Source organism: Prionailurus viverrinus, chromosome C2 (assembly GCF_022837055.1).
Source record: "Prionailurus viverrinus isolate Anna chromosome C2, UM_Priviv_1.0, whole genome shotgun sequence".
Taxonomy (NCBI): domain Eukaryota; kingdom Metazoa; phylum Chordata; class Mammalia; order Carnivora; family Felidae; genus Prionailurus; species Prionailurus viverrinus.
Window position 1 is genome coordinate 1,683,219 of NC_062569.1, and position 21,420 is coordinate 1,704,638.

General features: G+C 39.0%; 1 protein-coding gene across 8 annotated transcripts in view; it reads left to right on the forward strand.

Annotated features, from left to right (window-relative positions):
• CLASP2 (cytoplasmic linker associated protein 2) overlaps positions 1-21,420 on the forward strand; it is a 182,124-nt gene that overhangs the window by 18,540 nt on the left and 142,164 nt on the right. For all 8 annotated transcript variants that reach the window (XM_047874374.1, XM_047874379.1, XM_047874377.1 and 5 more), the window contains exons 3-7: positions 2,123-2,226; positions 3,931-4,022; positions 5,190-5,265; positions 7,049-7,146; positions 17,061-17,131. In XM_047874374.1, the coding sequence (XP_047730330.1) occupies positions 2,123-2,226; positions 3,931-4,022; positions 5,190-5,265; positions 7,049-7,146; positions 17,061-17,131 (441 nt within the window). The remainder of the gene's footprint in view (positions 1-2,122; positions 2,227-3,930; positions 4,023-5,189; positions 5,266-7,048; positions 7,147-17,060; positions 17,132-21,420) is intronic.

Here is a 21,420-nt window from a genome sequence, read left to right on the forward strand (position 1 = left end):
TAAAATCTTGTTCTGTTTCACACCAAGAGAGTACGTATCAAAAAGGAACTCTAATGCAAAAAATTTGTGGATTTTTTTGTTTGATAACTATAATAAAATGTTTATGTAGTGTCGGGTTGTTTTTGCTATTTATATTCTATAAAAGTTTAGTTTTTTGTCTTGAAGTGAGCCCTGGTTTGGGCCAACATTTTAATTTTCTTTTTGGAGTTAAATCCCACCTCTCAAGAATGCAGTGGCTATTTTTTTTCATACTCCTGTTGTGTGATTGTTAACACACACAGACACACACACACGTACACACACATAGAACCCATCGATTACAAGTAAATGGAAGTAGTTATAACTGGGACCTAATTGTGTGGATCATTTAAGTCCTGGTTTCAACTTGCTATTTTTGGGACTTTGGGCAAGGTGTTGAATCCTTTTGGGCCTTCTCCATCAAATGAGCCTACTCTCTTTAATTGGGCTGTTACGAGGTTGAAGTGAGATAATTCAGTGCTTAGTACGGAATAATATCTAACATTTATTAAGTGTTTATTACTGTCTTCTGCCTCTCAGAAGCTATCAGAACCAGAGTCCCACAACAGCCAGTCTTTCAGATGTCAATGTTTTTCTCTAATGTTAACAATACATCTAAGATGTAGTAGTATTTATCCAAGTATCTCATCCAAGATGAGAAGTATTTATATTGTTCCAGCTGACAGACAGGTACTTCAGTTGCCTCATGATCAGGCTTATGGTTTTATGGCAAGAACTTTGTTTTCTTATACAGCCATTTCCTTGATTAAGCTTAGGTTTTTGGATAATATTCCATTTGGTATAGTGGGCTTCTCACTATAGTCTAATTTTCTTCCAAAAATAATGTAATTTCTTTTTTCCTTAAGTGTTGTTTATTATTACTAAATCAGTCTGGTTGTTATATTGTAGACAGTGTTTATTGTAGAATATATTTGCATCAAATTATGTATACACTTAATTATAATTGTCTATAAATAAATGAGAGAAAATCCCTTTCTCCATCTTATTTCTTCTTCCTTCCCTGATTTAAACTAGGCCTCAACCTTCACTGCCTCAGGGAAAGGAAGGCTATAGCTATCGTGTCAAAAGAGAAACAAGGTTAATTTCTTTGCCGTCCAACATGGAGGATGAATGGGGGTGGCAGGTGACACACAGAGTACTTACTTGGTGCCCTTCACTCTAAGTTAAATGTATTCTCTCTTTAATTTTTAGTCACCTTTTGGGGTGAGCACTGCTGCAGACCTTTAGGAGCTGAGAAAGTAAAGACAAAAGGAGAGTAAATAATGTGGCCTCACACCCTGTAATACCACACGAGGGGCAGTGGTGATTTAAGGGATTACAAAAAGATAATTTTGACTGTGAGAGATTTTTGCCCTGTGAGTGAACTTTAGAATCTGTGCCCTCTGAATTCTGCCCTCACCTCCCTTTCCCTTCACCCTCACCCTCAACAGATGTCATTTCTTGGTGGTTCTTTGTCGACTTACAGTTACAGAAGCCATTTTCATGAAAACTCTCCAAGAATAGACTCTCACCTGCCTTTCTTGCCTCCTTGCGTGAAACAGTGCCACAGTCTTGGACATAGTACAGAAAAACTGTAATCCCGGGGGCCTAGGCTTTTATTTTTGTCAGACTAATACGTCATACACACATGTCAAACATGTGATCATACGTCAAACATGTGATCATAAACCGACACCTGCCTGTGCCCAGGGCAGGAAACCAGAAGTCTGCCATCTTAGCTGTTCCTCTCGGCGTTTCCTAGTGACCCCTCCCTCCCTCTACCAGACGTTACCACTGACGTGACGTTTCGGATGACCACTCCCTTGCTGATCTGTAGAGCTTGACTAGCCACACACGTCTCTAAATAGGATAGTGTTTAGTCCTGCCTGTTTTTTGAACATGATCATAAGTGGATATCATGCCGTAAGTATACTTTTGAACCTTCCTTCTCCGTTAGTTTTTGTTGGACTCATGAGTAAAGAAAGTAATTTGCTTACCTGATAACTTTTCATTTATGAAACGAGCTGATTATAAGTTTGTAAAATATAGCTTATAGTGGAGGTGAATTAGAAATATTCACTCTCTTCCTCCTGCCTTTCTCTAGTTATCGTAGCTTTAATAGACAGAATGGGAGATGCCAAAGACAAGGTTCGAGACGAAGCTCAGACTCTGACATTGAAGCTGATGGATCAAGTAGCAGCACCTATGGTAGGCCTACCTTCTAAATTTCGATTTTGCTACTCAGTGATGAAATATCGGGATAGATGGATGGTAATCACAGCGAGTCATGGAAGCCTCCAGGGACATGGAAGCTGAAATTGGAAACAGTGAATCATTGTTAATGCTCTAAAGAAATTGAAATTTAGCGTAAAATGTCAGTGTTTAACATTGTGTTGTTTTGCTTTTTCCTATTTTCTACTCTTTGGCATTTTTTATAAAGCTGACTCAGATTCTGTTACTTGGACAATATGCTGAATATGTTATTCTTTGGTTTCTCTTACCTGCAGGTTATACAGTGTTCAGTGAGAAAGCTCCTTTTGAGAACTACTGAATGTTGTATTAATTACTGCGACTTTTACACTGACAAGAACAAAATTTTTTATTTAAACAGGTGGTTACTCATTAGATAAAGCATATATTCTAGGACACTGATTTGTGTGTTATGAATATAGTAAAAAAAAAAAAAAAATTAGCCCCTAGGGAGATGTTTTGAAAGGAGACTGAAAATAAACTGACATGTAAATAAAGATTTATAGAATATCTCATGTTAAGTAGAAAAAATCAGAAGTTACAATATATGCAATGTGTTATCACTTAATGTGTTATTGCTTAGAATGCAGTTTTAAAATTATGTATAACATACATTTTAGAAAAACATCCAGAGTGTTCAATTGTAAAAATAAACTGTTGGCCGAGATATTTTATACCTTAGAATGAAGTCCTTGCTAATAGTTTGGTGGGTATCCTTCAGCACTTGCTTAGTGGTTCAAATTTTAACTCCCTTTTGATGTGTTATTATAAATAGTACTGTAAGTAACATCCTTATACGTGTGTTTTTGGACATAAATATAAGTATTTATATAGACTGGTGTTCCAGAGGTGGTGGTGCTGCATCAGGTTATTCACATTTCAGGTTTTCCAGGTAAACTTCCAGGTTACCTTCTAGAAAGTTTGGCAGAGAGTAATATTAGTAGAGCTGAATAGAGTCCAGGAAGAGAAGGGCGCGCGCGCGCGCGCGTGTGTGTGTGTGTGTGTGTGTATGTGTGCATGCATGAATTTAATAAATGGAAAGGATGGTGTTTCTAACTGCAGAGAAAGGACTGATTGAGACAATTGGCTGTATGTTTGGAAAATAAAGTTGGATTATCTGTATAGGTTTATGTATGCTTTTTACAAAAGAGAATTACAGTAGGCAGCAATAAAATGACTTACCCAAATAATGTTTCTGTATTTGGATCCAGTGCTGAAGGAGAAAAGCCTGAATTATAAAATGTTGAAAAATCCTGTTCCATGTGACAGTCTGTAGTAGTTGCCAGGCAACATTAGACATTTTGAATGCTTACTGGACTACTGGGCTTATAATGGTAGCATTGTTGTCAAAGGTTTCTAAAGCTTAGAATTCTCTGTGCATGGAAATTGTAAGGTTTTTAGGTATTGGACCTTGTTTTTCTGAGAATAATTGAAATCTAAAGTGAAAGATATTAAATAAAAACCAAAAAATGTGATTATAATATTAGAAAATGGGTGAGAGCAATGCTACTAGCACAAATTGGCTTAGAAAAACTGAGAAGCAAAATCTGATGGGAAAATTGAGTTCTCATGAAAGTTGGTGATAAGGTTGGGAATAGATAAAAGATTAAAGCATGAGTAATTTAATTTTTTGTTATTCTTGTTTACTTCTCCTTCAAATAGTACATTTGGGAACAGTTGACTTCTGGTTTTAAGCACAAGAATTTTCGATCTCGAGAAGGCGTGTGTCTATGTCTTATTGAAACCTTAAACGTGTAAGTTTTATGATTATTGAAAATAGTCAACTTGTTTTTCATTTTGCTAAAAAGAAAAAACAGTATCCATTTTGTAAAGCTCAAGGAAAGCTATGGAAATAACAAATTTTAAATTAGTTATTAATTGATCTCTGGTATGAGAGTTTTTATTTGATCTGATATCTTTGGCTGTTAATTTTTTATGTGTATGTTAATTTAAAACAACTAGTCAGTGATAAGTGTTTCTCTTTTTTTCTTAAATAAGTTGAGTAATAGTTGCTACCCAAAATAGATGGTCATATAACAGGAATGCTGGTATAACTTAGGATCTTCTTCTGTTCTGGACCCAGTTTGGCATTGTTTTTAACTCAGTGGTATTTCAGATATTGTAGCTATTTCCCCCACCTAGGTTTTCTAGACCACTGTGGGTAGTTACCAAAATCATAGACTGACCAAGATTCGGCCAGGTAGCTAGACGGTGAATTGGGTAGCATTATGTAGAGCTCTGAAGCATAGATAACACAGAGCTCACAACTCCAGTCCGAAAAACTGGTAAGCCAGGGCTTTTGTTCCCTTTCTTGATTATGTGCTCAAGTTCTATGCAACAAGATAGGTGATCTATTGTAACTTTCAACTTTTCCTGTAGCGTTACTTCCTTTATTCTAACTATACCTTCATTTATTTTCTTTTACTCCTCTGTGGTCCTTTCTGCCATCTAGAGCTTGTAAGTGCATTCAGTCTGCACAACTTTTGTGGTTTTTGGCTCTCCTGTCATTTGCTTTCAACCCATGACCTCATCAAAATATTAATAAACATAAATAAAGGTTTATTGGAATGCAAATTTATTGGAGACACAGCATCTAAAAATATCACTATTTTAAAGCAAAAGCTCAAATTTTCATGAGCGATTGATAGGTTGCTAGGTTTAAGAGTGCCATCGGTTGAACATTTTGTTCTGTTGGATCATGTGTCGACAGTTTTCGTTGTCAGTCATGATTATTCACTTTTGCATATTTCACATTGTTTAGAATTAGTTTTTGCTTGTGTCTCACATCCTTCATGTTTTAATGATGTGTGCCCGTGCTGTCCACCATATTTGTCTTATTGATACAAACCAGAAGAAAGTATAGTTTGTTTACTGTTTGACTAAAACCGAATTCTCTTTATTTTGTTTCAAATTTTATTTAGTTTTGGGGCTCGGCCGCTAGTCCTCAGCAAGTTGGTACCACATTTGTGTATCTTATTTGGAGATTCCAACAGTCAGGTAAAATTTTATTTACATTCAAGCATTGACTAACTTTTTTGGCCACGTCTTCTTCTTAGGGCTCTTACTCCGTTTTTAAAAAAGAAGAGGGAGGGTGGAGGGGGTTGTGAAATCAAGATTTCGTGTCATTCTGCTCTTAAAATCCACCAGTTACTTCCTGAGAACACATTATATTCACTTCAGTTGCTTAAGTTTGTCACTCGTTTGACTGGCGTTAAGGATGTGTGGTGCTGAAAGGATAGTTCTCGGGTTTGAAAGATGGAGTGACAAAGAGCCTTCCTTTCCGTAGTCCTGCACTTAACCGTGAGGACAGGTTGTCAGCCTCATTTCTTCATTCCTGAAAGTGGCTGCGTAACAACTTTTTGCCACAGAACCCTGTTTAACGAGAGAATTTGTACCAGTGGTATATCCCTTGTTAGAAATTTACCTGAGCTGCGTATGCTGGGCATAAAAAGGGAGTATTCTGGGTCCTGTCCGTCCTAGTGGAGTTGAATCTTGACTGTAACCTTTTTGGCACAGCTTGGGCATTTGGAATAACCCTGGATAAGGTTTTCCTTGCTACTAGGCCTGGCTCTGCCCCTGGAGGTTTGTAGAGTTTTACTTCCTCTTCATTTGCTTTTTGGCGGTGGGCTGGGCATGGAAAATATGGCCATCTTCCAAATTCCTGTCTTGAGGCCACATTTTTTTCTTTTAATCGTAGTAAAATATACACAACATAAAATTTACCATTCTGGTCATTTTTTTATTAATGTTTGTTTATTTTTGAGAGAGAGCGAGAGCGTGAGCTGGAGAGGGTCAGAGAGAGGGAGACACAGAACCTGAAGCAGGCTCCAGGCTCCAAGCTGTCAGCACAGAGCCTGACACGGGGCTCGAACTCACGAACCGCGAGATCATGACCTGAGCCAAAGTCAGACACTTAACCGACTGAGCCCCCCAGGCGCCCCTGCCATTCTAGTCGTTTTTAAGTGTGTAGTTTGTTGGCATTAAGTACACTGTTGTGCAGCCATCACCACAGTCTATCTCCAGAACTTTTTCATCTTCCCACACCCGTACCTGTTAAGCAAGAACTCCCTATTCCCCCCAGTCCTCCAGCTCCTGGCAGCCACATACTACTTTTTCTCCTGTGAATTGTTACGCTCTAGGTATTTCACGAAAGTGGAACCATATAATTTGTCCTTTTGTATTTAACATGTTTTACCTGGCATAACGTCTTCAGGGTTCTTCTGTGTCGTCATTTGTCCGACTTCCTCCTTTCGTTTTTAAGGCCGTATAATATTCCATTGTGTGTGTATACCACGTTTTCTTTATACATACATCCATAGGTGGACATTTGGGTTGTTTTCATCTTTTGACCGTTGTGAGTAATGATGCTTTGCGCATTATTGAGTGTTGGGTTCGGACCACATTCTTGAAGGGCAGTTTTATTCCAGGAAAGTATGTTAACCGCAGTAATGACTTGTAATCATACAGTTACTGGCAGCTTTTATGCAGGCTTATTACAAATAGAAGGTTTTTTAAAAGCCACGTTAATAGCTTTTATTTACATGTTTTAGGTTTCTACAGAACCTTTTACAAGGTTTCTCTAGAGGTTTCTCTGCAGGCCCTCTTGGTTTTTGTTAATGACCTGCCAGAATCTTTCAGGGGTTTAGAAGCATTAATACCAACTGAGAGCTTCAAGTTGGTGTGTGAGTGTAGTGTTGCCTTGAGGTGAAGTATTTTGTTATGTTTCATCTAAGGTGTCTTGTTTTGTTTTGTTTTTTTAAATTTCCGAATTCTTTGGCAGGTGAGAGATGCGGCAGTGTTGGCTGTGGTGGAGATCTATAGACATGTGGGAGAGAGAGTGAGGGTGGACCTCTGTAAGAGGGGGATTCCCCCTGCTAGGTAAGTCTCGCTACATTGGTTTATTTGCACTCGTTTTAGAAGTTTACTTTCACGTGTGTATTTTAAATAGGTTCAGTTTTCTGAAATTTTTTAAAATTCTAAAGATACAAAAAGATACGCAGGTCATCACCGTTTAAAAAGTTTTTGAGGGGCACCTGGGTGGCTCAGTCGGTTAAGAGTCCGACTTCGCCTCAGGTCGTGATCTTGTGGTTTGAGCCCCGCGTTGTGCTGTCTGCTATCAAAACAGAGTCTGCTTCGGATCCCGTCTCCCTCTCTCTGCCCCCATCGTTCTCAAAAATAAACAAACATTTAAAAAATAAAATTAAATAAAAAGTTCTTGAGATCTTGTAATTTTCTTGGACACTGGTTGATTATATATATATACTCCTGTATTATTTAATATGTAATTAAATACCATGTCAGGTAAACTGTTTTTGGATACCAGGCAGTAATAATCATTACAGTATTTGGAAGATGCTTGAGCAAGATTATAGTAAAAATATTAATCCATTCATTAAGTAAATATTTTTTTTAGTGCCTCCTGTTGAAAGATACTATACAAGGTACTGGATAACAGAAAGCTATATAAGAATTAGTCACTACTCTTTTTTTTTTTTTTTTTTTAATTTTTTTTTCAACATTTATTTATTTTTGGGACAGAGAGAGACAGAGCATGAATGGGGGAGGAGCAGAGAGAGAGGGAGACACAGAATCGGAAACAGGCTCCAGGCTCCGAGCCATCAGCCCAGAGCCCGACGCGGGGCTCGAACTCACGGACCGCGAGATCGTGACCTGGCTGAAGTCGGACGCTTAACCGACTGCGCCACCCAGGCGCCCCTCTTTTTTTTTTTTTTTGAGAGAGAGAGAGCACACGTGCACACGGGGGAGGGGAAGAGAGAGAGGGAGACACAGAATCTGAAACAGGCTCCAGGCTCTGAGCTGTCAGCACAGAACCCAACACAGGGCTCGAATTCATGAACCATGAGATCGTGACCTCAGCCGAAGTCAGCTGCTTAACAATTGAGCCACCCAGGCGCCCCTAGTCACTACTCTTAAATTGTAGTCAAATAAAAGGAAAATTAAGAATATCTGAGTCTCGGGGCGCCTGGGTGGCGCAGTCGGTTAAGCGTCCGACTTCAGCCAGGTCACGATCTCACGGTCCGTGAGTTCGAGCCCCGCGTCGGGCTCTGGGCTGATGGCTCGGAGCCTGGAGCCTGTTTCCGATTCTATGTCTCCCTCTCTCTCTGCCCCTCCCCCATTCATGCTCTGTCTCTCTCTGTCCCCAAAATAAAATAAACGTTGAAAAAAAAAAAAAAAAGAATATCTGAGTCTCATCAATCAGGTCAGTAAAAATAAAAATCCCATCAATAAGCTTCTCATATATCAACATTTTCTTCAGAGGTACTTTTTTTCTTTAGTACTTCTCAGAGTTCCTATTTTTATTAAAGATCTTTTTTCAGGGGTCCCTGGGCGACTAGTTGGTTAAGGATCCGACTTCAGCTCAGGTCGTGATCTCACAGTTAGTGAGTTCAAGCCCCATGTCGTCCAGCTATGCGCTGACAGCTCAGAACCTGGGGCCTGCTTCGGATTTTGTGTCTCCCTCTATCTCTCTCTCTCTGCCCTTCTCCTGCTTGTGCTTTCTCTCCAACTTAAGGGCCAACTGGGTGGCTCAGTTGGTTAAGCATCCAACTCTTGGTTTCAGCTCAGGTCATGATCTCATGGTTCTGTGAGTTCAAGCCCCACATGAGGCTCTGCACTGACAGTGTAGAACCGGCTTGGGATTCCCTCTCTCCCTTTTTCTTTCTCTCAAAATAAATAAGTAAACTTAAAAAAATAGGTTTAAAAAAAAGATACTATTCCAATTAAATTTTTTTGTTACCAAATTTTAGTCCCCATTTTAAGGAAGGCTTGAAAGGTTTCTTTGTTGTTTTTTTTAACTTTTTATTATGGAAAATTTCAAACAGATGCTAAAGTAGGCAGTAGTATAATGAACCTTCATGTACCCATTACACAGCTTCAACAATTAACAACTCATGGCCAGTTTCATATGTTATAGTCTTACCTACTTACTCTTGTCCTGTATTCTTTTGAAGCATAGCCCAAGTCATGATGTTTCATCTGTAATTATTCAGAAATTGAAAAAGAGGTTTTTTCCAGTCACGACCATAATACCGTCATCACAAGTTAAAAATTTTTTGCAAGTAATTCTATAAGTCAAATATCCAGTCAGCATTCACATTTCCAGTTGTTTCAAAGAACCCAAAAAACAAATTTCCAGTTGCTTTAAAAAATTTTTTTTATTACGTTTCTTTATTTTCGAGGGGCAGAGAGAGACAGAGCATGAGTGGGAGAGGGGCAGAGAGAGAGGGAGACACAGAATCCGAAGCAGGCTCCAGGCTCTGAGCTGTCAGCCCAGAGCCCGACGCGGGGCTCAAACCCATGAACTGTGAGATCGTGACCTGAGCTGAAGTCGAACACTCGACCGACTGAGCCACCCAGGCACCCCAATTTCCAGTTGCTTTTAAACATCATAAGTATGTGTCTGTTTTTGTTTGTATCAATACCCAAATGAAGTCCCGCAATTAGCTGGTATGTTCTTACAAGTCTTTCCAAATCTTTATGTACCTCCAACACTTTTTTTGCCTTGTGTTTATTTGTCCAATAAGCCAGGCAGTTTATCCTGTAAAGTTTCCCGTGTTCTGAATATTGCTGGTTCCTTTCCTGTGGTTGTGGTTTAAGATATTCTTCTGTCCTCACCCCCTGTAACTTGCTGGTTGGATCTGGAGGCTTGACAGATTTTTGGTGGTGTAGGGTGGAGTCAGGAAAAGCCAGACCACTTAAGAGGTGGTGGTCTAGTCTGTTATCGTACCTCTCTTCCTATCTGGCTGTGTCTCTTACCATGTAGTTTTTTCCCAGTACCGATTATTTTTTGGTAACAAGCTTGTACATGGAATATGCATTATTTTGAGTGCTTCTTCATTTTCTACTTACAAAGCTAACAATTTCATTTGAGTAAAGTACGTTATTTTATGTGAATGAGAGAATTGATGTTAATGTAATATATTTACATGTAGGAGTATGTGCATATGTGTATGTATATATGTTACGTTATATATATTTTAAGATTTAGGGACGCCTAGGTGGCTCAGTCGGTTAAGTGCCTGACTTTAGCTCAAGTCCTGATCTCAAGGTTCTTGGGTTTAAGCCCCATGTCGGGCTCTGTGCTGACAGCTCAGAGCCTGGAGCGTGCTTCAGATTCTGTGTCTCCCTCTCTCTCTCTGCCCCTTGCTCGCTCGCTCTCTTTCAAAAATAAAACATTAAAAAAATTAAAAATTTATATTGAAATTACTTTTTATTAAATAATTTTACAATTTTATTCAAGTATGGCATCATACAGAAAAATACGTAACTCATAAGTATGCAGCTGTGTAAATTATCACAAAGTGAATATACCCATGTATCTACCACACAGGTGGCAAAGTAGAACATTATAATCATCCAGAAGCCTCCCCAAATCCTTTTTAATTCTTGCCTTTTCTGTCCTTCCCAAAAGTAACCATGATCCCGCTTTTTATCACAATAGTTTCATTTTGCCTGTTTTTGAATTTTATATAAATGGAATCATAAAGTATGTGTTCTTTTGTGTCTGCCTTCTCTCAGTTAATTTTTTTTTTTTAATTCATTTGGGTTGTTGGATCTGGCTACAGTTGGTTTATTTTCATTACCATATAGTTCTCCATTTTACGAATAGATTATACTATGAATCCATACTAATGATGGGCTTGTGGGTTGTTTTCAGCTTGTAGCTTTTTTGGATAATGCTATTAAAAACATTCTTGTACATGTCTTTTGGTGTGCGTATGTATTCATTCTCTTAGAATATGTCTGAGAGTGAAATTGTTGGGCCATAGGGTATGTTCACCTGTAATTGATATTGACAAACACTTGTCCAGAGTGGTTGTACCCATTTGTATTCTTACTGGCACTGTTTGCAACTTCCTATTAGTCTATATTTTCACTGTTACTTGCCTAAATTATTAGTCTTATTTTTACTCACTTTAGATTTCTGGTGAATGTGTTATGATCTGCATTTTTCTGATTACTAATAAGGAAGATCACCATTTAATGCATTTATCAGTCATTTGGATATGTTCTTTTAAAGTGTCTTTTCAGGTCTTTTGCCTGTTTTTAAAAAATTTGGTGGTCTGTCATTTAAAAAAAATGATTATTAGAACTTTTAAAAAATATGTTCTAGATACAGGCCCATTGTCAGCTATGTATATGCTTCAGATATCCTCTCCCACCTTATGACTTGCCTTTTTACTTTCTTGGCGATGTCTTTTCGCGTACGTGAGTTTTAATTTTCATGTAGTTTTCAGTCATTTCCTTTACAATTAGACATTTTTGTGCCTGGTTTAAGAAATATTTACTTACCCTAATGTCTTAAAGACATGCTCTGGGCAATTGTCTTCAAGTTTCATTCACATTTAGATTTATAGGCCATGTGGTATTTTCCTTGAAAGTGGTGTGAGATAGGGGTGCAGATACATTTTTTTTTCCATGTGGGTGTCCACTTGACCCAGACCACTTATTGAAAATGTCTTTCTTCAGTGTTCCTTTGTTTATAAATTAAGTGTCCATATATGTGCTTAGGATTTTTGCATTTATGCTCCAAGTAAGATTAGGGTGTAATATTCCTTTCTTCCCAAGTTATGTTTTATAAGTAACTTTAGTTGTTAGGGGAAGCTCCTTACGTGTTTTTTCTCCCCCCATCAGAATCAACTTTAAGGGTTTTATCATACCTGGATAGCTCATGCTAATGTTCTTACTGAAATAAGCCAATGGCTTCTTTTTTTTTAAATTTTTTTTTTCAACATTTATTTATTTTTGGGACAGAGAGAGACAGAGCGTGAACGGGGGAGGGGCAGAGAGAGAGGGAGACACAGAATCGGAAACAGGCTCCAGGCTCCGAGCCATCAGCCCAGAGCCCGACGCGGGGCTCGAACTCACGGACCGCGAGATCGTGACCTGGCTGAAGTCGGACGCTTAACCGACTGCGCCACCCAGGCGCCCCTAGCCAATGACTTCTTAACCGTGTCCATTCTTCTTGTTTCTCCAACCTCTAAGCAGGCTAGTCACTCGACAGTTCAGGAGTCTGAGACCAGAGCAGAGACAGGTAGTTGGTGAGAAGCTGAGGCTTTCTGACTTCCGGTCCACAGTTCTTTCCTCAGTGCTGTGCTCGTGTTGTTCTTCTCCATGACGCTTCTCTGCCGGTAGCACGGAATGGGAAGGACTCTGTAGGTATAAGGTGTGATGAGCTTTGCTTCAGGCATGCACAGAGTGTCTTCTATCCTTTTAGCATATGATGACCTCACTATTTTGTAGGCATTATTTTGAATCTTCAAAATACTGGACCCATTTATATCAAAGAATCTAAAACTTTCATAACGTAAAATATGAATGACTGTTTGGTTTACCTCTTTCCACCAGCATTTATTCTCAAAAGTTAACTTTATATCGAATATTAAATTTCTTTGAGAATTATATTTTTTAATCATAGTGGTCATGAAAGTTTAATTTTCAGAAAGGATATTTCTGTTTCTCAAATGCTGCTCTCTTTGTGATTTCCAAATTTCCTGTTGGATACAACTCTTTAGGGTAAATTTCTGGTTTTGCCCACCCTTATTTATGTCAAAGACCTTCTTCTTTATTAAAATAGCTAAACGTAAGTAGAATTTATAAAGCCATTGAATCAAATAGTTTTAAAGTAATAATTAAAATTTTTTTCTTCCTTTGTCAGCTATTTTTAAAAAGATAAGGCCTGGTGGTGTGGTAGTGGCATTAACACTAGGCATGTGATCAGTGTAAGAGTCTAGAAATAAACCCTTACATTTATGGCCCGTTGATTTTTGTCAAAAGTACTGACACCACTCAATGGGAAAAGAATAGTCTTTTCTACAAATGATGCTGTAAAAACCGAATTTCCATGGGCAATAGAAAAAAGTTGGGCTTCTTCACACCAAACCCCCAAATTAACTCTAAATGGATCATAAAACTAAATGTAAGAGCTAAAACGATAAAACTTAGAAAATGCTAGGCAGTGGTTTCTTACATATGCATAAGCGTAAGCATAAGCAGCCAAATTAAAAATAGATATATCGGGGTGCCCGAGTGGCTCAGTCGGGTAAGCATCTGACTCTTGATTTCAGCCCAGGTCGTGATCTCACAGTTTGTGAGATCGAGCCCCGTGTCAGGCTGTGTGCCGACAGCGCAGAACCTGCTTGAGATTGTCTCTTTCTCTCTGCCTCTCCCCCACTCATGATCACTCTCTCAAAATAAATAAATAGGTATATTGTACTTCATCAAAATACAACCCAACACTTGGGCTTCAGGGGATACCGTCAAGAAATCTGAAGAAAACCCACATAATGGGGAAAATATTTACAAATCATACATCTCATAAAAGACTTATGTCCTGAGTATATAAATAATCTATAAAAAACTTCTACAATTCAACAGTGAAAGGACAGATAACCAATTTTAAAAACAGGCAAAAGATTTGAATAGAAGAAATACAAATGGCCAATAAACCCATAATAAAGATGTTCAGCACCATTAGCCATCTTGAGAAATACAGATCAAAACTACAGTGAAATTTGTTATTTTGACTCTAAACTTAAATGTGGACTTTGGTTAGAGTTGCTTTTCCAGTTCTATACTGAAGCTTTACTGGTTGGTCTCTGTCTTTCTCCTGAGTCAGAACCTTCCTAGAACCTTACTGGCCTTTTGGACAATCCGGCTTCTTTGTACTTTCTTTCCACTGAATTTTGTAATTTTTTTTCTTCCTGAATTACTTAAAAGATCCTCGTCTCTTCTTTCTGCCCTTATTCCTTTGCCATCGGATTATATGTGCAGTGATCTTCCACTATGAATAAGCTAAATAGTTATATGGAGCTTTGTATTATTTGAGACGTAATGATCAGGGATGAGGGCAATCTGGCGAGGGCCACATAGAAAGAAAATTATAGTATGTTTAGTTTTTTCTTTTAAAGATCATAAGGTGTGGGGTGCCTGGGTAGCTTAGTTGGTTGAGCGTCTGACTCTTGGTTTTGGCTCAGGTCACGATCTCAGGGTTGTGGGATTGAGCCGCGTGTCGGGGTCCTGAGGCTGAGCGTGGAGCCTGCATAAGATTCTCTCTCTCTCTCCCTCTCTCTCTCTCTCTCTCTCTCTCTCCTCTCTCCTCTCTCCTCTCTCCTCTCTCCTCTCTCCTCTCTCCTCTCTCTCTGTCTCTCCCTCTCTGCCCCTCCCCCTCCTACCCCACTCATACACATGCAGGATCTCTCTCACTCTCTTTCAAATAAAATAAAAATACTAAAAAAAAAATAAAGAGAGGAAGGTGTGAACTTCTTATAAAATTTTAAACAGGGAACTAAAATCCTTTCAGTGAATACTAAGCAAATGTCAATGTTTCACGTGGAAGTTGGTCAAGTGAGAAGCATTAGAAGGAAAGGGGGACTGGGGGTGCCTGGCTGGCTCAGTCAGAAGAGCATGTGACTTCTTGATACTGGGGTGGTGAGTTTGAGCCCCATGTTGGGTATAGAGATTACTTACATGAATAAATAAAAACTAAAAAAAAAAAAGGGAGACTGAGAAGAGAGAGCAGGATAGTTATAGGAAGCTAAGTGAGGGTTGGCAGCAGGATAAAGGGTGTGAGATAAGCTCAGTGTGCATCTCTCGTAGCCCAACCCAGTTTCAAAGACCTTTGGGTGATATCTTCCACCTTAACTAAACCTCCCTCCCTCCTTCCCTATTACCATTATATTTCCCTAGAATTTCAGCTTACTCCCCCCCTTCCTTTTTTAAATTAAAGTTGCCTGTAGACATTTCTTGCTGTATGTTTTGTCTGCCGACCTTAATTCCTTACCAATTCTCTTCTCAGCTTTCTATCGTCAGTTTCTTACTCCCACTTTGCTACTCTAGCTGTATGTTAATTTCATACTTCTTAACATCTTTGTTCTGCCTTTTTCCCCAAAGAGCTCTCCTGGATCCTCTCCCTTCTGTTCCTGTCTGTCTGGTCTTCGTTCCGAGGTCCCACCTTCCAGTTCCAGGGTTTCTTCCCGCATTTCGTCTTGCCCACCTCTTTTCTCTGGGCAACCTGTCTGCTGTCTGCTCAGTACTCTGGAAGAGCTGTAAATGAGCAACCTGTGTCTTTAAACTGAAGTCCTTCTAGATGTGTGAATTTTTAATGTGTGTTTATTTTTTGAGAGAGAGTGCATGTGTGCACGGGAAGGGCAGAGAGAGGAGGACAGAGGAACCAAAGCAGGCTCTGTGCTGACTGCAGAGAGCCTGATGTGGGGCTCGAACTCCCGAACTGTGAGATCATGACCTGAGCCAAAGTCGGAGGCTTAACCCACAGAGCCACCCTGGCACCCCAGATGTGTGAATGTTTTTATTTGTTGAATTTAATGGGGGTAGGAGGTGAGGTTAAGGTTTAGAAATCTCATTATGATGAGTTCCTAGAGGTTTTCAGCTAAAAAAAATATTTTTAAGACCAAAAGTATCCTCAGTTTACAAGTAAATGACAGAATGTGGACCAATGCTTAACTAAGGTTGTAGAAATGACACTGACAAAAACAAAGGTGAGTCAGAGAACAACATCTGGCAAGTAAAAAAAAAATCATGACCCTCTTTGGGGAAGGCCCTCTTCCTTCCCCAAATCTCTAAGTCATAACTTTAAGAATAAACCATAACATGATATAGTGGAAAGTAAAGGCAAAGTGAACTAAAAAATAGTGCTGTCAACGTGATTGCCTTTGGATCTGAAGAAAAATTATATATAAATACAAACCATCAGGAAGCATATGGTTTAAAAACTTGGATGGTGGGATTGTGTTTTGGGTTTTTTTCCTTTGTTCCTAATTACATTTCCTAGCTTTCTTTTATAATGAATGTACATTGCTGTTGTAATAAGAAATACATTTTGGGGCGCCTGGGTGGCGCAGTCGGTTAAGCGTCCGACTTCAGCCAGGTCACGATCTCGCGGTCCGTGAGTTCGAGCCCCGCGTCAGGCTCTGGGCTGATGGCTCAGAGCCTGGAGCCTGTTTCCGATTCTGTGTCTCCCTCTCTCTCTGCCCCTCCCCTGTTCATGCTCTGTCTCTCTCTGTCCCAAAAATAAATAAACGTTGAAAAAAAAAATTTTTAAATAAAAAAAAAAAAAAGAAATACATTTTAGCTAAAAAAAAAAAAAAGGTCGGGGGATAGAAGTATAGAAAGTAATTCTGAATATAAAATCAGAAGCACTAATGGAATTGGTATTGAATGAAAACAGATTAATAGAGAAAATGTCAAATTATCAGCCATACCTGCATCACTGTAGTTTCTGACATTTCATATCATTGTTTTTATGTTTGCCTTAAGTTTCCTTTGCATGATTGTATGTACTTTGTTTCTTTTTCTTTTTATATTAAATATAATTTATTGTCAAATTGGTTTCCATACAACACCCAGTGTTGATCCCAACAGGTGCCCTCCTCCGTGCCCATCACCCGCTTTCCCCTCTCCCCCAGCCCCCATCAACCCTCAGTTTGTTCTCAGTATTTAAGAGTATGTACTTTTTAAAGATGTGTTGGTGACTGAGTGGATTTATTATGAGGTTGTAACAAAAAGATTTCTTATGGGTTTGGAAAAATAATTTTAATGAGGAAACGCGAAGCTGTGTGCGTGGGGATGTGCCTGTGTTAGATTCCTTCTCTACTCACGAGGGACGGGCTTTGTGTTTTCTCTCAGTGAGTGAGATCATTGTTAGACAGAGTCGTGTAGAACTAACTGAATCCCTGACCTTATTTCTCTCAGGGAGATAGTGAAGGAAATTCTATTTAAACTGTAAGTAAACAAAATGTGTTCTTTATTCCCAGATTAGAGATGATTTTTGCCAAATTTGATGAAGTGCAAAATTCAGGCGGTATGATTTTGAGTGTCTGCAAAGGTAAGAATAATTAAGTTATCCCAGTTCTCAAACATTTCTAAGATTATTTAGCCAAGTTTTAGAGACTGAAACATGTTTTCAGGTCAACTGTTTTATCACTGATTCAGCAGATATGATTTTGTGGCCTGAAGCTTAGTTAGGAGATAATAACAAAGTCTTTCCATACTGCTGACCATTCGCTGTCCTCTTGACTCTTTTGGAGTAACTGGAAATTTAATTATGGGTCAAAGGGGTAAAATGATACTGTTGTTTTGCCTGAGTTTTTGTATCTTCTGAGTTGAAGAAACGTTGACCCTCTTGCCTTCTGTGTTTCATGAATACAGTGTTTTTTATTCTCAGAGTAGTTGTTTTACTTAGTTGTTAGTAGAAGTTGTGGGGTTGATGGGTTCTGTCACACCTACCTGTAGACTTGATGCTGGTGAAGAGACATAGCTGTAGGCACTGCACCAGCATAATCGTCTTTGGCTTCTCAAGTAGAATGAGACCGCGTTGGAATTCAAAGAGGTTTCAGGTTAATATCTGGCACTTACTCGGTTTTGTGGTTGCTCTTCTTTTTGTAGGGTTGTGAGATTGTGTTTGCTTTTATTGGGCGGCATTTACTTAGACTTTAGGTTTTAAATAATAATTAGCCACATATGTGAAGAATATTTTCTACTTCCAAAGATAGTTATAGGTGGTTTTTCCACCTAGGAAAGTAGGCTCCTATAAAAGAGAACGTGGTTAGCTTTAGTAATATAAGTGATATTGGGGGAAATATTGGGTGTGTGAGTTGTTATATAGTTAAATAATGGGAAAATTAGTTGCTAATATAATATAGTTCCTTTTCTGTGGATGAAACCAAGACTAAGCCTTGTCTTGCAGGAAGGCAGATGGAGTGAGAGTTTAGTGCTAAAAAGATTGTCTACCCTAATCTAAACTTAGTTCCAGAAGCATAAATTGACTTCAGCGCTACCAGTCCTGACTGCCAGCTGTTTCTCACTCTTCCCTGAATAGAAGGTGTTTTAAGTACCTTATCCTTCTTTTTCTAGCAGTTACCTCTATTTCTATAGAAACCAGAAACAGCAGGAATTTGGATAGTTGTTAAAATTCCTTGGATTGGGATGGCTGTGTTTTCATACGATTTCTAGTGCATCCTCACCTGCGTATTCCAGACTCTGTGGTTACAACTCTAAGAAAAAAGTATCTTGCATATTATAAATTAAGATATTTATTATATGAATACGGCTTATTTCAAAAGTGTGATCTCTTGTGTTTTGTGAGGTTATTTCTGTTACCTTCGAAATTGATTTTGTATTCTCTATTCTGTTAGCTCCCATTTCTTTTTCTCTTGTTTATCTCTCCATAAACAGGAGGTTTGGGGTCAGGATCTGGCATTTATTTGTCTTGGAGATTATCATCTGAATATTTCAAGTGTGGTCAAATGTGAACATTAAAGTTTGATTTATGTATGTATATACAGTAAGATGTAGAAATAGGTCAGGATGGGTTTGAAGACAGTGTAATGCTGTCATTGAAAAACACTTTCATGGATTTGTTAATAAGGGAAGAGACTAGAAGAGGGAAGCCAAGTCCCACGTCATGTTGCCAAGTCCCAGGGCACAGGTCTCTCTTCTACCTTGTCTGTATTCTCTCTCAGTAATGTAATTAAAGCCTTTGGGCTGAAATGATAACTTCGCTGTTGACACCTAACTAAATGTGTGGTTCTGTGGCCCTCGTTCGTCTGTCTAATGCTCTAGTTTGGGTAGTCTGTGGCCTCGATGACATTCCCATTGGGGTGCCTAATAGGCATCTCTGAAAGTGGGAAGCCCGTTGTCTTTTCCTTCCCCTCAAACCTGTGGTTCCCCGTTTACCCATTTCAGTCAGTGCTGCCACCATCAGCTCAGGCTAGAAACCTGAATTGACCGCCCGTCTGTCTACCTTTAAAATCCTAATACATCCAAAATGTGTTCGTTTTTTTTCCTGTCTCCACTGCTAAAACCCCACTGTCAGTCTTCAGCTTTTACCTGGATGACTGCAATAGAAACCTGGTCCATGTTTGCACTTCAGAATCTATTTTCTACCCAGAAATGAGAATAATCTTAAAATATAAATCAGGTATCATATCACAACAGTGAGGAAGACAAAGTTTCTGCCTCAGGGAGCCTACACTCTAGCAAGGGAGCTAGATTATAAACAAGTGAATGAATGAATATCCACAGTGATTACAGTTGGTAACGGGAGAAATACAACTACCCTTTGTTTAATGAAATTAAATTATTCCTAAAATCCTTGCCGCTAAGTGAAAACCACTAATTGAAGAAATCATTTCCACTAACATTATGGTTTATGTAATCCCAACCTAGGGTAATGAGTAATTTTTTTTTTAAGTGTATTTATTTTTGAGAGAGAGAGAGAATGTGGAGTAGAGGCAGAGGGAGAGGGAGAGAGAATCCCAGGTGGGCTCCACGCTGACATAGTACAGAGCCTGACACGGGGCTCAAACTCATGACCTGAGTTGAAATCAAGAGTCAGATGCTCAACCAGCTGAGCCACCCATGCACTCCGTGAGTAATTTTTGAATAATTTTTATAGGTAGAGAAATATATCAATTGAACACTGAAAACAAATTTTTGTAAGTAACAATTTGAGGGCAAAAATTTTGTACCCAAAGTAATAGTTTGTTGTTTTTTTTTAATTTTTGCACGATTTTTCCCTACAAAATTTTCAGCCCTTATTGGCTTATTGTAATTGTGCACCCAGCCTAAAACGTTAAAATTATAGAACAGGAAAGCATTTTAGGGCAGAGTAAAGGCTCAACACAAAACTTGTGCAGATAGTTCCTGCACATAACAGACTGAAAAGCCATTGAAGATACTTGATGGACATATATATGCAAAGCAAATTGTTGTGAGTTCACCCAAACATGACATTCAGTTCAGAGTTGTTCCATATGATAGTCTAGAAACTATTACAGTAAATAAAATTTTTTAGTGTGACTTTGCCTAAAATGATGATAATGAAACCTCACACTTCTTTTTTTGATTTAGAATATTTTGGGATGAAAAATTCATTTTAGCAAACACAGACAAAAATAAAAACAATAAAACCCGGAGGATTTGTTATAAAGGTGGTATAATGTTTTAAGAGTCATTACAGCTGAAAGTTGTCATCTGAACTGTCATTAAGTGAAGTAAATAGGGTATAGACATGGTGAGTAACTCAGTGATGCCCCTTTAGACATAATTAGTGGGGCAAGCCTCTCTGAGAGTTGACATATTTGAATTATGACCTGATAAATGAGAATGAGCTAGTCATGGGATAAATGGTAGGAAACGTGCTTTGGGTAGAGAAAATGTGACCATAGAGGCCCAGAGGTAGAAAAGGACTTTTAGGGCTGGCTGGAGGCCCGGTGATGCTAGCTAGGGGTAAGTGGAAGGAAGACCATGTATCAGCAGTCGCTGGAAAAATAAGCAGGGAAACATGACACGAGGGCCTTGTTGTAAGCTTCGGAGGGGTTTTGATAGACCCCTGGGAGGAGGAAGCATTTTCGGCTGGAGAGAGACGTGGGGAGTCGGGAGTGATACGATCTAACCCTACCTTACATTTATTTACTGTTTGAAGAAATAGTCTTGTTCATTTTTTTCTCTTTAGTCTGCCTCTTCTCCCTTATGCATGTCTCGGTGTACAATTTTACATTTCATGCTTTTGTCTCTGGTTTCTTTCAGAATTGCCGTATCTGTACTCTTTTTCTTTTATGTTAATTTTTGAGAGAGACAGAGAGAGCAGGTGAGGGACAGAGGATCTGAAGCAGGCTCTGTGCTCACAGCAGAGAGCCTGACGGGGGGCTCTAACTCACAAACTGGGAGATCATGACCTGAGCTGAGGTTGGACACTGACTGAGCCACCCAAGCGCCCCCCTGTACTCTTGATTTCGGCTTTGGTTGAATTCTTTGACTTGGTTTTCAAGAGAATTAGTTCAGCACACTCAAATCACAAAGTAGAATTATGTCATCAGAGATTTGAACATATCATTTAGTTTAGGAAGGCAAGAAATGCACATTTTTTTTGTCTGGAGGGTTCTTCAAGTCTGACTTAATTCTCATATTACAAAGTAAGTTAGGCAGAATCCCTGAGTACAGTGGAATTCCCTCTGCTGTTATAAGGAAACTGAGTTTACCATTAATCAGATCAAGGCTGGAAGGAGGTAACACCAGCCCTGGAGAAAGGAAAAGGGTGAGGGTTGCAGGCTCCCTGTGATTATGGCTGGGCCTGTTGTTGTCATGGAGCTTTCTAGACTGTCTCCTACGCTG